Source organism: Hippocampus zosterae, chromosome 21 (genome assembly GCF_025434085.1).
Source record: "Hippocampus zosterae strain Florida chromosome 21, ASM2543408v3, whole genome shotgun sequence".
NCBI lineage: Eukaryota > Metazoa > Chordata > Actinopteri > Syngnathiformes > Syngnathidae > Hippocampus > Hippocampus zosterae.
This window is the reverse complement of record NC_067471.1, coordinates 5,450,821-5,465,919: the sequence shown is the minus strand read 5'-3', so window position 1 is coordinate 5,465,919 and position 15,099 is coordinate 5,450,821. Positions and strand designations below refer to the sequence as shown.

Genomic DNA, 15,099 nt, shown 5'->3' with positions numbered 1-15,099 from the left:
TCGCCCCCGTCTAAAGGCCAAAGACCTAAATAAGAACATAAATCATTAACGGGGAAACTTTTATATCAAATCCGCTAGATCATGCTGCATTAGCTTGTCAACTTAATTATTACACAGTAACAAACTTTTGAAGCCATATTTTAAATACATTCCAGACTGGCTCACAGTAGTGTGCCTTATTATTGCGCCCCATGCGTGCACGCGTAACAAATGATTGTGACACACTCTTGTGAGCTGCCCGAGTGACTGGATGGTGGTGGGCTGGTGGTGAGAGATTCCAGCTCGGCGAGAGTGATGCCTCCCTCGGCCTATGGGAGCGCAACAAAGGCGGGGAGGATTTGCGACGATGTGGTAACTTTCCGAGATGACTGAGGACAAAGTTAACGCTCGGCGAGCCTTTTACAAGAAAGGAAACAAGTGCACGTCGGTCATGTGATGCCCCACCCGGAAAAACTGCAGGGAAGCGACCGCACTGTAAAGTCCTAGGAAACCGATTGTGCTCTTATGTTAAAACTGCAGCCCAAGTTTGATCTGCGCAAAGATGTGGAAGCTGACATTCGCAGGAAGGAAGCGGAGGTGTGCAGGGTGAAAGGTGAGGCGTTCACGTGCTGTCGGTCAGACGGGTGATGGAACGTAGTACGCCTTTGTTTTGGCTGCCATTTCGCAATAGCTTGTGTGGATTTGCTTTTTAAGAAGCTAAAGCGCTCTTTTTTGACAGGTTGACGTCTGAAAAGCGTGCAGCTCCATTAACTCGGAATCTTAACTATTATACGGGATGTAACAAGCATAATTCAAGCTGCCATGGTGCACTTCTGTTGTTTACCTAATGGTGCTGTGTTTGCAGACTACTCTGGAGCGCTGGACATTTCAATCCTCAACACTGAGAGAGATGGGGGCATCCTTTACTCCTGGGAGGTTATTATTACTGTGGCTGAGTGTGCAACTTTCTGTCAAAAAAAAACAAACAAAAAAAACAATACAATAAAATCTTCATGCTTTTTGTACTTTTGGCCTTAATGTTCAACCTGACTGACCCAAAACCAAATCTGCCAAATACAAGTGGGGGAAATGGTTTGACGAGACCAAGGTTGAAATTTAGGGCAGGTTTATATATTTTTATATTGATATTTAAAAAAAAAATCATGTTTGAGGAAAAAACAGCTAGCGTCGGATATCAATCATTGTGTGTGTCTGTGTATGCCACACATCATCAAATGGACTCAAAAATCAAACTGCAAGTGCACGTTCCCTCCTGGTGATTCTACTCAGAATAAACTATTTGGAGGATTCTGGGGGGTGGAAAAAAACTTTTAAACCCTCAGTGAATAGACTCGTCTTCTGAAAGCGCTCGGCGTGGCATACATTTTTAATAACACATCCGCCAAACAGATTTTAGAGGTCAGAGATGGCCCTGCAAAGAAGTTCCTTTATTATTATTATTATTTTTTTAAGTATGCACACTTTTTCTTATTGGCTGTTCGATCGTCTCTCTCTGCGCAGGGATCAACTGGAACCACCAGAGTGGGGAAATACGACGCGAATGCTAAGACGAATAAGGTACGAGCTTTACGTCAATCTCAGTTCAATGCATTGACGCCTGCACCTGTGCGCACGCGTGTTTTCTCGCCAACAGCTCCTGTACTCCTTTGACAAGCAGGTTTGTGTCAGCAGCTGCTCCCTAAACAAGGAGGAGACATTGTTAGGTGAGTCCGATACCGAATAAATTCACAATTTGGTGATACTGACAAATGAACTCATTCGCTCCCAAAGGCGTTTTTAAACGTCTTTTCGGACTTGGTCCAGAATTGGCTGGTACTTAAAGGGACGTGCTTTTTTTTTTCTCCCTCTCTTAGCTGTTAGCTTGGCGCAAAACACCCACGGAGAGGAGCACCTCAAACCAAGTAAGACATACAGAACTTCGGCTCATTCGGCGTGCGTTCTTAATTCCTTTCCCCTTAGTGTCCAAGTGCTTGACGCTCCTGATTGAGATCCGTCCAATCAACAACACCAAGGTGTTAAAGGCGGTAGACTGCAGGGTCAAAGTGCAGGTCAGAGCGGGCGTAAAGCAACAAGGACCGCGGCCTTTGTCGCGTATCTCGAAATACCCGTTGGCTTTTTGGGTTTCAGTTCCTCCATCCTGAAAGTGAGCGCAGATCGGTGCACGAGAGCCACCTGCTGCTGTTGACTGAAGATGGATGTGAGTCTATTTTTTTTTTCCGTCTGGGTAGAGAGGACTGACATTTAGGCAGCTTAAGAGGTGGGTCACGTTTGGAAAGATCTTGACATGTTTTTTTTTTTTTTGTACGCGCGATTTAGATGTGGATCAGTACCACGTCCTGCTGACCCGACACGAAGGCTACAAAGTGGTGAGAAGAACTATTCGGAAACAGCCGACTTTTATTTTATTGACCGTATTTTCCGCAGTTTAAATATAAAACCGTATTGTATTGTGTTGTATTGTATTCTCTTTAGCTTGGCACCATCTAGTGGATGTACAACGCAACTGCAGCCACTATTGTAGCTTCTGTTCAATGCGCCTTATAATGTGGTGCGCCCTATACATGAAAACAGTTTTCCATTGATTGATTTATACTCCGAAGTGTCTGTACTTGTTCCTGCTCTTCTCCAAACCCCAGAAACATTTTTTAGCGTGACTTCAGAAAAGTCGGTAATATGGCCCCAACTATGCAATTATGGGTCGGGGGAGTAACTGAAAATATTTCGTGCTTGAAAAACAATCTGGAAAAGCTTTGCATCGAGCTCTCGGCGTGTCTTTGGGAACCAGGTGCTGGCCAATCCCGAGCGGTTGTCCAAGACGGCCGAGCGGGTGGCGGAGGATTTTTGTTGGGTCCAATGGGACGTGCATACGCAGAGGCTCTACTATCTCACCCGGGCGGTATTGCGGCGCCGCTTTAAGATCTCCACATCAGCCGTGCGGCGGATGTTGTCAAAATCTGATTTCAATGCAAACGTGTTTTTTTTTTCTTCCCCCGCTACAGGACAAGTTCCTGCTGCGATGTGTGCAGTTCTACGACAACCACAATTGCGAAAGCGTGGTAACCGCAAACCCACCAACACGAACAGCATATTATATGTGCTGTCTAAGTACATGACTCACAATTTCAGGATGAAGCTAAAATACACGACAGCGTTGACATTTTTGAGCGATGAAAATGACGTAGTTGTACCATGGGTTCTGGATCGCGCGCCCGCTAGATGCATGGTGTTGATGCTTTATGAGCCTTTCAGTTTTAATTGCATTGCCGCCATCTTGTGGCATCCATGCGCAATTCCCACCCCCCAATGGTTTTTTTTTTTAGATTTGGACTTTATCACTCATGTTAGATCAGGGGTGGGCAATTATTTTTTGCATAGGGCCACATGAGAACCAGAAAATATTACGGAGGGCCGAATCAAAAGGGTGAACTAAATTCGACAATATTAATTGGATTTCTTTATTTTAAAAAACTATTTTGCATTTTTTGGAAGATTTTTTAAGAGTACATTATTGTGTCGTATTGAACGGGATTTGCTTGACTCGGCGCTACTGTGGGCTTCCGTATCGTCTCCCCCTTCCTCCCAATGCTCTGCAACTTCAAGTAACTGCGCCACCTGGCGTTGAAATGCCTGTCATTACAAGTCCAAATAAAAGGAATGCAGTCATCAACATCGAACCTTAATTGTATACCAACCTTCAGCGGGCCGGATTAAAAAGACCAACGGGCCGGATTTGGCCCGCGGACCGTAGTTTTCCCACCTCTGCATTAGATCCTTACACCCCTCCGGCTTTGTGTTGCTCTCTCGCAGTTGGCGCTGCCGTTACACCTGCCTGTCAACGCTTTCAGCACCGTCGAGTAAGGCGATCACGACTCGTACACTGTTTGCGGTTTTTGTTGCACCAGTGGATTGAAACATTTTTGCATATGGCCGCAACGTTACAGGTTTGTGAATCTCGGATTTGACCGCCATTACGCGGAGAGGCGGCAGCCGGTCAAGATGGAAGTATTCACAAATCAATTAGGTAACACTTGAAAACGTGCCCGACATGAAAACGTCACTAACTGACTAACTCTATGTGTTGTTTTTTTTTTGTGTTGTTTTTTTTGGTGTTTTCTCTCATTGGGGAAAACCAGAACGTAAGTCCCTCGCCCCGGCGCAATGAAACGCTGATTGGATTCCCACGCTTTGATTAATTAAAAGCCGGTTGAATTGGCATTCACGTGGCCTGGCCAATTTATTATTTTTTTTTAATTGCAAGATCCTGATTCGAATACGTCCGAGGCGCAATCAATTCGCTCACCGGCCTCAACATTGGGGACACATGCACAGCTTATATGATCCGATACAAACCGTATGGAAAAAAACAAAAAAACAAAAAGTATTAAAATGATTTATATTTGATTCCAGGAAGCATGTGCGTGTGCTACAGTCGGCCTGCTTGCGACAAACCAGAGCTCATCTATACGGTGGTTCTCGTTCACAAAGGTGTGTGTGTGTGTGTGTGTTTGTGTTACCTGCAGTCACGCGTCTCCAACTGTGCAAGGCCAGCATGTCAACCCATTTTCCTTTTCGTCCTCTTTCAAGACTGCAGCAAGACTTTTCGGGTCACTTTGGGGCAGCCGCCATGGGACGCCGTGCAGCTCCAGCCGATCTTCATCCCTATAGGTCTCACACACACACATGCGCTGATACACACTTCTGCTATTTGATGAGAATTTCTCGATACAAGCGAGTGTGTGGCCTCATTTGGTCGCTCGGCCGGCTGTCCTCGACTGCGTACGCTGACGGGCGGGGTCGTTATTTCCCGATGTAGGTTACTACGTCATCGTGTATCTGCACGCGTGCTTCCTCCACTGCATCAACACCAGGCAGCAGGAGATGCTCTGCCACTCCCTCTTCCTGTCTGGTAAGATCAAGAGTTCCAAGTTCTTTTTAAAGCCAATGAGTGGAATTGTATTACACAGGGAGCGCAATATTCGAAAACGCGCTTGCGTCCGACGTTTAGGAGACGACGCCGACTTGGGCCTAGCGTCCAAATCCGGAACGTTCACGGTACTGCGCGCGGAGGAGGAGTCGAGCACGGCCCTTTTGGATTTGGTAGGCGGGACGATCCACGACGCCCAACTCAGCGCCGCCCGCCTTCTGCAGATCCTACGGTCGCGCTCGCCATCCGGGTGAGCGCCATCTACAGGAAGGACAAGGCAGTCGACGGCTTGATTCGGATTAAAAGTTGTGTTCCTATGTTCCCGGACTCTTATTTGTCTCTCAAGGAGACCGCACAACATGGCTGACGCTCAACACCTGGCTGCCCTTCACTGTCTGCTTCTTCACAGCGGAAATGACCCAAACGTGGAGGCGCAGGTACGCGCTGAAGCAGAAGACGCCGGCATTTAAAGCGCCTTCGCCGCGTAAACAAACAAACGTTGGCTTCCGTATGCCTGCAGATTATCGAGTGGCTGTGCGACAACATCAAAGTCCGAGACTCCTTTGACCAGATCCAGGAGTTCATTCTAGGTGAGCGCTTGACGAAACAAAAAAGTTGCATGCCTCTTTTTAACAACTTTGAAGAAAGCCACTCTAGTTAATGTGTTTTTTTACAGCATCTTTATACAGACTAAGCTACCAAAGGTCCCTCAGCCTGGATAAACTGCTGCCTTGCTCAACGGTGTTCGACATGAAGGTAGCCTCCACCGTGCCACCACATTTATTTTACCGTATTTTCCGAACTTAGCATTCAATTTTCTCCGATGCGCCTTCTATACAAAGTTGTATTTTATTGTATTGTATTCTTCTTAGCATAGCTCCATCTTGTGGATTCACAGCGCAACTGCAGTCACTATTGTAGCTTTTTTTTTTTTTCGTGTGCCTCATAATCCGAAGCGCCTCATAGTGCGGAATATGCGGTAATCTTTGGTGAATTCTGCCTCTCGGGCCTTTTCAGGATGTGCCAGCGTGCCTGACGGAGATCCCCGGCGTGCTGTGCACCACTCAGCTGCATACCGAGTGCGTCTTTAAAGGGAAGGTAATGGCACGTGTGAAATTTAAATTCTTATCGTGTGTTTATTTTATTTGTTTTTTTTTTCTCTCTTGCCGCTTCGCGCAGGCCAGATGTCTCCCGGGCTTCTGGTCCGAGCTGCAGTGGAACGCGGAGAGGACAACGTATTTTGAGGTGGATCCCGAGCCCAGATACAGGACCTCGCACGTTCAAGCCTACTGGAGCAAACTTGTAAAATGCTCTCGCCGAGAAAACTCGCCGAGAGTATTTTTGTGGCCGTTTCCATGCTCGTTTCTCTTTTTCTAGATGACTGAGAAACCGTCGGGCCACATGACTCACATGTTGGAGAACGCTAAGAAGTAGGGATGCTTTTATTCTCTCTTGGAAAATGTTTCAATGTACACATGAAGCGGCTGGGGGGCAAATGTTCACATTTGGATATGTGTTTTCCGTTTTTTTTTTTTTTTTTTTTTTAGGGTCCTTGCCTTGGTGGACGCTCGGCATTTCGGTAAGAGAGCGGAGGCAAGATGCAAACGCCAACAAACCCGCCAGTGGGTTGGAGGTCACATTTGTCCGTGGCGAATGGGGAACGGGACAAAACTCACCTTGCCATACTTATCTTTACGCAAATATGGAGGGGAGGAAAAAAAATGGGGGGTGGGGGGGAGAAAAATGAAGTCACAGAATGTAGGAGAGGTCAAGAATGCTGAGATTATTTAACAGCGCTCCCAGTCCTGTGCCTCCTTGCACAGCTGTTGAGCATCAAAGCCAAAAAAAATCTTCGCCTCGTTTGATTTATGACTATATACAGTCTGATCTCATCGGGTATGCCGACTACCACAACGCGCATTAAAATAGCAGCGCATAGGCGATGATGGAATCCAGATAGCCAACATATTTCATGTTGTTTTGGTTTTTCGGGAAAAAAAAATGGGGCTACTGTAGGTAGACTTCATTTTTTTTGGGTCATTTTAAGTGAAGTATAGAGACAAATTGTAAAGTCCCACTCGTGACCAATCTCCACAAATATCTATTTTTCATCTACCGATGGTGTGATAATTAAATTAATGCTTCATATTTAATGCCTTCATTTCACCCCCCTCCGAAATTCCATTTTGTGACTTTGAATGCTTTTTAATGACTCGCACAAAACGTGCAAGTCAAGCCTGAGTGAATATTCTCATTTCATGAAGTATTGATAGATTTGACATTTGGACTTTGACCACGATTGCATAACTTAAATGATTTATGAAATATTACATGTAATTAAATGTAATTTTAAAAAAAAGTATTCGTTATCTATACACTAAAGTGAACCAGAACGGCAGTAAAAAAAATAAGCACCGAGAGGAACTATTCTTGTCCGATAAATCACCACGATATTACCCCCCCCACACACACACAGATTTTACTGCTGCCATAAAATGTGAAATCACTCTCGTGCATAAATGACCAAAAATGGTCACTCAGTTATCAGTGGCTCAATTGCAGGCTTTAAGGCGTCATCGCGTAGCGTGTCTTCGGAACGAGTGTGAAAATTTGATTAGCATCTGATCAACTCCAGCAGTCATCTATTCGTTATTCATAAAACCGGAGGCTCCAAAGCCCCCCATTCATCTCTAAAACGTTACGTCTGTTGTACAAAATGTAAAAGGAGAGAAAAAAAACAAACCCTCGAGGAACGCCAAAAGTGGCCGCGCAACATGAACGGCGTCGCTCGTAAAACATTTACATAGCCGCGTCTCAAAGCTGGCAAACATCGAGCGTTCTTGCCCCAAAGCGAATGCGGCGAGTCGCTATGGCAATAGGCGGCGAATGCTAACGTTTCCGCTAGCGAGACCGATTACCTACAGGCTTGAAAATAAAACGTGCGCACAAAGCCGCTTGCATGCCGCGCGCTGCTGCAAAGTTGTTCGACAGGACACGTCGAGAAAGGCCGCCTCTTACGTATGCGTGATTAAATAAAGATTACAGATGAAAGTGTGAAATTATTCATCTGCTCACAGCATGGAGCGCAGTCCCATAACTCCCACCTCCCCTTTCCAAACTTTATGATGTTTTTTTTTTTTTCAAAGCCAAAACACACCCCAAAAAGAATCCATTAATGCCTTAGATTACCCACAATCCTCCTCTCCCCTTAAGGCTTCTCTTTCTTTTTATTCTATTGATTTATTTTTAAACGTCCATTGCTTATAATGACCGGTTCATGAGCAGAATTGTACAGGCCCCTACCTTAGACTCCAGAAGTGTGCCATTTTTTTTCCATCCCAACGTTTCTCTCGTCGCCTCCAGACAGGAAGCTGGTGCCACTTTTCCAAGAGGAGGATCACCACCAGAGGCTGCTCATAGGCCTGGTGAGAAGAGGGAATCAAATGATTACTGGCGGCAACCATAACTGCGTCGGCAGGTCAAAGTGGACTGGAGGAAATGGGTGCTGTACAATCATTTCATATGGACACCGTGGCTAAAAAGCAAAGCGTGGAGAGCCTGTGTTAGTCGATGAATGGGGCTAACATTGCTAATAGCCTCTTCAAATATCTATTGTCTCGCCTTTGTTTGGGTCGGGTCCTCGCTTTGTATTATAATCGAGCTCCAGCAGCCGGGGCAATCTGCTTCTTCCTTGACAATCGCACCATGGTTTTGTGGTTCAATGGAAAATAATACTGGATGTGGAGAACCTCAAAAGGTTTTTCCATTGCAAGCAACGGGGGAGTCACCGATTGTTGCGTCTTTCGGCAATCAACACTGAATTTTTATTATTATTTTTGTATCTTACAGAAAACAAGATTCTGTGAAGCTATGTCAGAATTTAGAGATATGAAGCATCCACAAACATTCATCCGTCCAACTTCGAGATGGACTTGTTCGGCTAACTGCCCAGAACTAGCTAACCATTATTTACGGCAAATGTATTCTAAATATTTGTAAAAAACAATCAACACTGAATGTTTATTATTTTTTATCTTACAGAAGATTCTGTGAAGCTGTCAGAATTTAGAGATATGAATCATCCCCAAACATTCATCCGTCCAACTTCGAGACGACTTGTTCGGCTATCTGCCCAGAACTAGCTAACCATTATTTACAACAAATGTATTCTAAATATTTGTAAAAAACAATCAACACTGAATTTTTATTATTATTTTTGTATCTTACAGAAAACAAGATTCTGTGAAGCTATGTCAGAATTTAGAGATATGAATCATCCACAAACATTCATCCGTCCAACTTCGAGACTACTTGTTCGGCTAACTGCCCAGAACTAGCTAACCATTATTTACGACAAATGTATTCTAAATATACATGTTTTTTCATCAAACAATGTTCTCGCTCTCGATGATTGATGAATTCCCAATTTTACAATGTCAATCTCTGAACTATAATCCAAGTTTGAGAGCGTCAGTGTCCTTCGTGGAAGCTTATGGGAATGAACGCCGGCCAACGTAAAAAGGATTCCCACTTCCCTTCTTTGCGTTATTTGGTGAACTTTTGTCACATAATCAGATGGGCCACCATTTTATATTTTTTTTTCAAAGGAACCGTTTCATGTTTCTTCAAACGGTCTGATGAACAATTTCTTATCCCGCGGCTTTGCCCAGTCCGTGCTCAGCGCGATTCCAAAATTGCAGATAGCTTCCGTTTTAAAGAGTTCAGACAAGACGTTAGCGCGCCTCTTGGACTATTCTTAGAATGACCCCGGTCGTCCGGTCGCCCGCTTCCATCTATTCCCGCCGCTCGGCTTTCATCTACGTCAGCCCAAACGGCGCGTGCGCGTGCGTGCGTTGACTTATTTTGTGTTTGTTGTAGACGGCGGAGATGCTAAGGGAGCATCTGAACAGGCATCTGCCTCGCCTGGGCAAGAAGAAGATCGATTCCCTGGTTATCGACTATATCGCCAAACTGGTTAGTAGCTGCTGGTTGTGACAAATTATTGGCAGGGTTTTATTTTTCTTTGTTGTTATTTTTGTTTTGTTGAAAATCTCTCCCGGGGATTGGTTAAGATTATTTTTTTAGGGAACAATTTCCATATTGTGATTTCTGGCTGAAAGGATGTAAATTGGTGCGACGGAGCGTTTTAGTATTCCTGGAAGGTAAACGAATCCACGGCGACAAAGCATCCAGAGTAGACAATGTGGCATTTATCAAAACAAGAGAACTGTGAATGGCGCCGAGCCCAGTTAAAGACCTCAGAGCCAAGACGGGGTGGGGTAGGGGGGTGGAAGAAAAAATGCGATTGTATACCTTCACATGCACCTATTTGTCATCGAGACTGATTGCTCGATTCAGACCTTGGCCCCGCCCCCAAAATGTAATGCCTCTTGGTATGAGCCCCACTTGACGCAAAGTTGTATGGAAATGAGTCCAGTCGTTTTTTTTTTTGTTTTTTTTAAATCTCGCTGATAAACAAGCAAGGCTGGAATGCAGATGACACGGAATTGGAAACGACAAGGGGAAAAAATGAGCAGTTATGGATGCCGCCCCACACCCGCACACACCCGCACTCGCACCCAACACACCCTCATTTGGACAACTGCGGCCAAATGTCCAATCCATAAATAAAAGACCACCACCTTCCGGATCCCCCCCGCTACCCCCACCGCACCACCCGTTGCTGCTTATTGAGACTAATGGCGGCGTTGACACAAGTTGGTGGGAGGTCGAAATAGATTACGGATTTTAAAGAGCCAGGAAGTTCTGCCGTGATAGATTGCGACTCCGCACTACATTCTTGTCATAGTTAGTTATTCCCTGCCCCCCCCCCGCACCCCCACCCCCTCCCGTTGCCATGGACAACGGAGATACATTGCTTGTTGTTATGCAGCGCAAAGACCAAGCAAAGAGTCACTGAATACTTCTTGAAAGTTGTTTTTAAATCGTCCGGGGAGGTTTGAATTCCCCAGGAGGAAGACTCTTGCTGATGACGAAGGTTGCTACTTTGCTCTTCAGCGTCAATATTAGTCGGCCGAAGGAGCCGAACACTTTTTGTTATCAGAATAACCAAAACGAGTCTCCAACAACAGCAATCCGGGGTTTCGGCTAACGTTTGCGCACTTGCAATGACAACATTGGCTGCACACGCTGCATTCCGGAAAATATTGTTAGCAAAAGATTGACACGATCACCTAAGAAACCGAATGAAATCATTTATTTTTAAGAACCAATCTGATTATTAGGGGGTGGGGGGGAGGTCATCTCATATAAAACATCACTGCTTGTTGTGATGTGAATTGAATCTAATCATATCTCAAATATTTGCTCTTAAGTCAAAGCAAAAAAAAAAAAACGTCTGAATGACGGCTTGTATCTCGAAAGTCAGAAATCGCGCGTGTGTGTGTGTCATTGATTGAGCACGTTTTAGTCGCATCGAGCGCCGCCGCGTGACCCCGCAAATACCGAAAGACGCATGCCGTCCACCCACACGCTAGGGTGGAAATGAGAACGAGAAGCGCGGTTTTCGAAAAAGAGGGAAGCGAGCAGACGGTGTGCTAAGATGCCCCCCCCCACCCCCCAAAAAAAGACAAAATAAATAACGAGGGCCACAGATGTCAAAAAGATGCGGCGAGCTGCGTTGGTTTCCGCCTTTGCCTCAAGCTGGAGTTTCATTCGAAAATAATTGAACCTCTTTTCCAAACAATGAAGTGTGTGTGTGTGTGTGTGTGTGTGTGTGTGTGTAGCTGGAGCTGATTAGACACATGCTGGAGTCAGTCTGGCTGAAGCACAAGCTGGGCCCTCATGTTCTGTGCTTGTGAGTAGCCCCTCCCCCTTTTTCAAGCGCAACCATTCCGCATGACTTTTGACTTAAGTCATCATCTAACATCACAGCGGTGCTCTTACTTGAATATAAATCGGCATGCGTGTGCTTTCGCGACGCCTCCCATGTCTGAATTTCTCTGGCTCCAGCACGCAGCCAGCCGGTCCGGGCGAGTGGGCTGCGTTTCACTTCATGCTTCGGATCCTGGAAGCCACCGGGGGTCTCTGCATGCCGCTCCCACCTGGTACTGCCCACACACAACAACAACAACAAAATAAATAAAATTAATTAATCGCAGCGGGGTCAACGCCCGGATCTTGAGTGACTGGCTTGTTAGTCAGCCGCGTTGCGTCAGGTTCCCGGTTGCATAATCGTAAGCACACTAATCTGTTGCTGTTATTTTTTTTTTTTTTGGTCAGGCTATCACACTCTGCTAGCGGCGTTGGCTTTGCGCTGCCTACCCCATCGCACTTTCCTACAATACGTGGACCATCGCTTCCTCCGGCTCACGGACACCTTTGTGTCTCGACTCCTGACAGGTGCGTAATGTACAGCAGTGTTTGGAAAGCAAGATGGCCTCCAAAGTAGAAAACATGAAAATGTATTTGTGTAATGTAATGTAAACTTTTTCAGGGACAGCAGTTACTACGGTGGAACTAAGAAATGTACCGGTACTTTACTGGATAAAAAAAAAATGTTACAGGTGGTGTAATATTATGCGCAGTTGAACATTACACTTATGGCAGCCATATTGGGAAGGTATACACTACAGCATGGACGCCGGTTTTCCTCAGGAGTGCCATCGACGCATTAGCCCAACTTTTCCGTAGTCCATGCGCGTCAAACTCGTTTTAGTCGCGGGCCAAGTTGGGAGTTACGTCTTCCCGCGGAGGGCCGTTGTGACAGTGAAACCACGAAATGATGACTTGTACACGACAAATTAATAGATGACTAGTTTTGAAATCAGTCGATTAAAATAATTTGCTCGATTATTGTTCAAGTGAGGGTAAACGGGGTAAAAAAATTATTACAAAAGCTCAATGTTATTTATTATACTTGACAATTTGATATTTTGGTATAGCTCGTTGAAATGTGATTTGCTATTGCGGGCCACATAAACTGACCTGGCGGGCCAGATCTGGCCCCCGGGCCTTGGGTTTGACACACATGCTTTAGTCGTATCGAACCAGGTACCGATTGCAACTCTCAACTGCTTTTCCCTGCCGACGTCGGTCCAACTCAGTGGATTCTCATTTGCGTCTCTTGTGCGCGCAGATTTGGACAACAGCGCCGCCAACGAGAGACTCAAGTTCGGTGTATTGAAGCGACTTCCCGAGGTAAGATTGTTTATCGCCACCTGTCGCGCCTGCGAGTAGCCAGGAAGGTCTTGAAACGAGTTATTTTCGGTCTCGCGCAACAATCACAACACCACTTGTGTAACCAAGGGCGGTGTGTGTGCGGTGTGTGTCTGGAGTTTTGTGGCCAAATCTTTGGGAGTGGTCCACCACTGTGTGTCTATTGTGTAACATCCACGTGCTAAGTGTGTTATGTGTACAGTATGATAATGTGTGTGTGTGTGTGCACCCTGTCCGCATCGTGATTAGAGGAATGTCGAGTGTTTTGTGTATGTGTTCTGTTTCCTGCTAGTCTGATGCTTTTTGGGTGAATTTGGGAGGTGGGATGGGTGCAAAACACACACACACACACACACATAAATCTATCAATCCATCTTAGAAAATTCCTCTCTCGATTGCCAATTTATTAGGCACCCTTACGAGAGTGAAAGCAAGTGCGTCCGATGCAACAAATCTCGGCAGTCGCGTTTTACCGCGTTTCGTTTCGTTGGTCTCGATTTATTTTTGCATGCCAGGGGGCTGTAATTTGCAGCCGTGTCAAACCGGGCCGGTCAGGCTGAGATACCTTGGCCGGGTGTCGTAAATAATTTAGGTGCAAAGTTTCATAAACGGGCTTAAAATATTCATCGGGAAGAGGGGGGGGGGGGGGGGGGGGGGCGAGGGGGGAATAAAATAATTAAACATTGATTAATGGGCTCGAGCGCAAGCGTGTGTTCCGCAGTTAATAGAAGCACAACGCAGCTCTGTATCAACATGACTGATGGAGTGTCGTCGTTTGTTTTTGCTTTTAGTATTAAATATTAGCAAGGTATTTCACAAGCCCCCAAAATAAAAAGGTAGTCAGACTCTCCTGGGCTATTTATGATTACATTTTTCGCAAAAATGCCTTTTGTGTGTGTGTGTGTGTGTAGGCCTACAGATTCTACCAAATGTGGGATCATCCCGTCAGTTCGGCTTCCATCTCCAGAGACTACGTCAGGAATCTGCTGGGGAGACGCAACAAAAACAAAGTAAATGACATCACGGATTCCAAATTTCTTCCCCACACAAAAGTCAGTAACATCGCTCCCCCCCACCCCCGCCCAACTTGTCTTTCGGCAGGGATTTGCTTTCACCGGCAGAGACAAAGCAGACTTCGGAACAGAGTTCCTGCCTCTGACGTACCTGGCCAAAGTACTTTCTGACATCGAGGAGCAAGGTAATGTGGACGCGGGGTTTCCTCTCTCACGCCCGAATCCTCTCACGTAACACTTTTTTTTTCCCCCTTTCCTGCGCTCCAGCTCTGAACCCGTTCGGGGAGCGGGGGAACGTGGACGCCGCATTTGTGGAGGAGACCGCTCTGAAACAGACACTCATTCTGCTGGGCTTTGAGACAAAATAAACCCTGCCGCAAAAATAAAAATGAATAAAAATAAAGGACAGATGGAGAGGAAGACGACGCGTAGATTGATGGGAGGCAAGGAGCAACGATGAATAACGAGAGCGAGGGAGCAGGCAGGAAGAGAGGATTTTTTTTTTTTACATTTTAATTCAAGTCAAGGAAGCTTTTTTTTTGTGTGCGTTTGTTTAATCAAAACAAGGGTATAAACAAGCCACCAAAATCATTGCACGTCCTCTTACGATACATAGTTAGCAGTAGACTGCACAACCTCATGAGATCAAAAATGGAAAGCATTCAATTCAATGCAAATCGCGCTGCTCCTCCTGATGTGTGTGCTTGGGCAGAGCAGTCATTCTTCGCAGGGGATAAAGAATACAAGCCCCAGTTTTGTGTTCATCTATGTATATCTGTTAGCCCCTATTTGGCCTTTTAGCTTGTTTGTTAGCATGACGCTAATCAGACTTAAAGCTACCGTTTTTTTTGTTAGGCGGAGTCCACCCTGAACTGGTTGCCAGCCAATCACAGGGCACACAGAGACGAACAACCATCCACGCTCACACTCACACCTAGGGACAATTTAGAGCGTCCAAACAGCCTGCCATGCATGTTTTTGGAA

General features: G+C 45.7%; 1 protein-coding gene and 1 long non-coding RNA gene across 4 annotated transcripts; one reads left to right on the top strand and one right to left on the bottom strand.

The window, feature by feature from the left end:
• Positions 1-95: 95 nt before the first annotated feature.
• Positions 96-14,968, top strand: gsap (gamma-secretase activating protein). 3 transcript variants are annotated; one of them, XM_052056125.1, is made up of 32 exons: positions 97-592; positions 845-915; positions 1,501-1,557; positions 1,658-1,703; positions 1,854-1,901; positions 1,960-2,048; positions 2,128-2,197; positions 2,317-2,366; positions 2,786-2,896; positions 3,000-3,056; positions 3,808-3,854; positions 3,942-4,021; positions 4,408-4,485; positions 4,585-4,665; positions 4,814-4,906; positions 5,006-5,174; positions 5,271-5,361; positions 5,445-5,514; positions 5,601-5,680; positions 5,942-6,022; positions 6,104-6,226; positions 6,302-6,354; positions 6,472-6,503; positions 8,288-8,349; positions 9,803-9,898; positions 11,671-11,741; positions 11,897-11,991; positions 12,167-12,286; positions 13,023-13,084; positions 14,014-14,112; positions 14,204-14,300; positions 14,383-14,968. In XM_052056125.1, exons 1-32 carry the CDS (start codon positions 505-507, stop codon positions 14,481-14,483), a joined length of 2,568 nt encoding a protein of 855 aa, XP_051912085.1. In that variant the 5' UTR covers positions 97-504; the 3' UTR covers positions 14,484-14,968. The 3 variants fall into 3 exon arrangements, with proteins under 3 accessions (XP_051912086.1, XP_051912085.1, XP_051912084.1); XM_052056124.1 differs by having other exon boundaries at positions 98-592; positions 1,634-1,703; XM_052056126.1 differs by lacking the exon at positions 12,167-12,286 and having other exon boundaries at positions 96-592; positions 1,634-1,703.
• On the bottom strand, positions 8,190-14,397 carry LOC127594223 (uncharacterized). The gene is made up of 4 exons (XR_007960629.1): positions 14,267-14,397; positions 14,029-14,085; positions 11,831-11,994; positions 8,190-8,346 (listed from the first exon to the last, which is right to left on the bottom strand). It is a non-coding gene; the product is annotated as an uncharacterized LOC127594223 (long non-coding RNA).
• Positions 14,969-15,099: the final 131 nt, after the last annotated feature.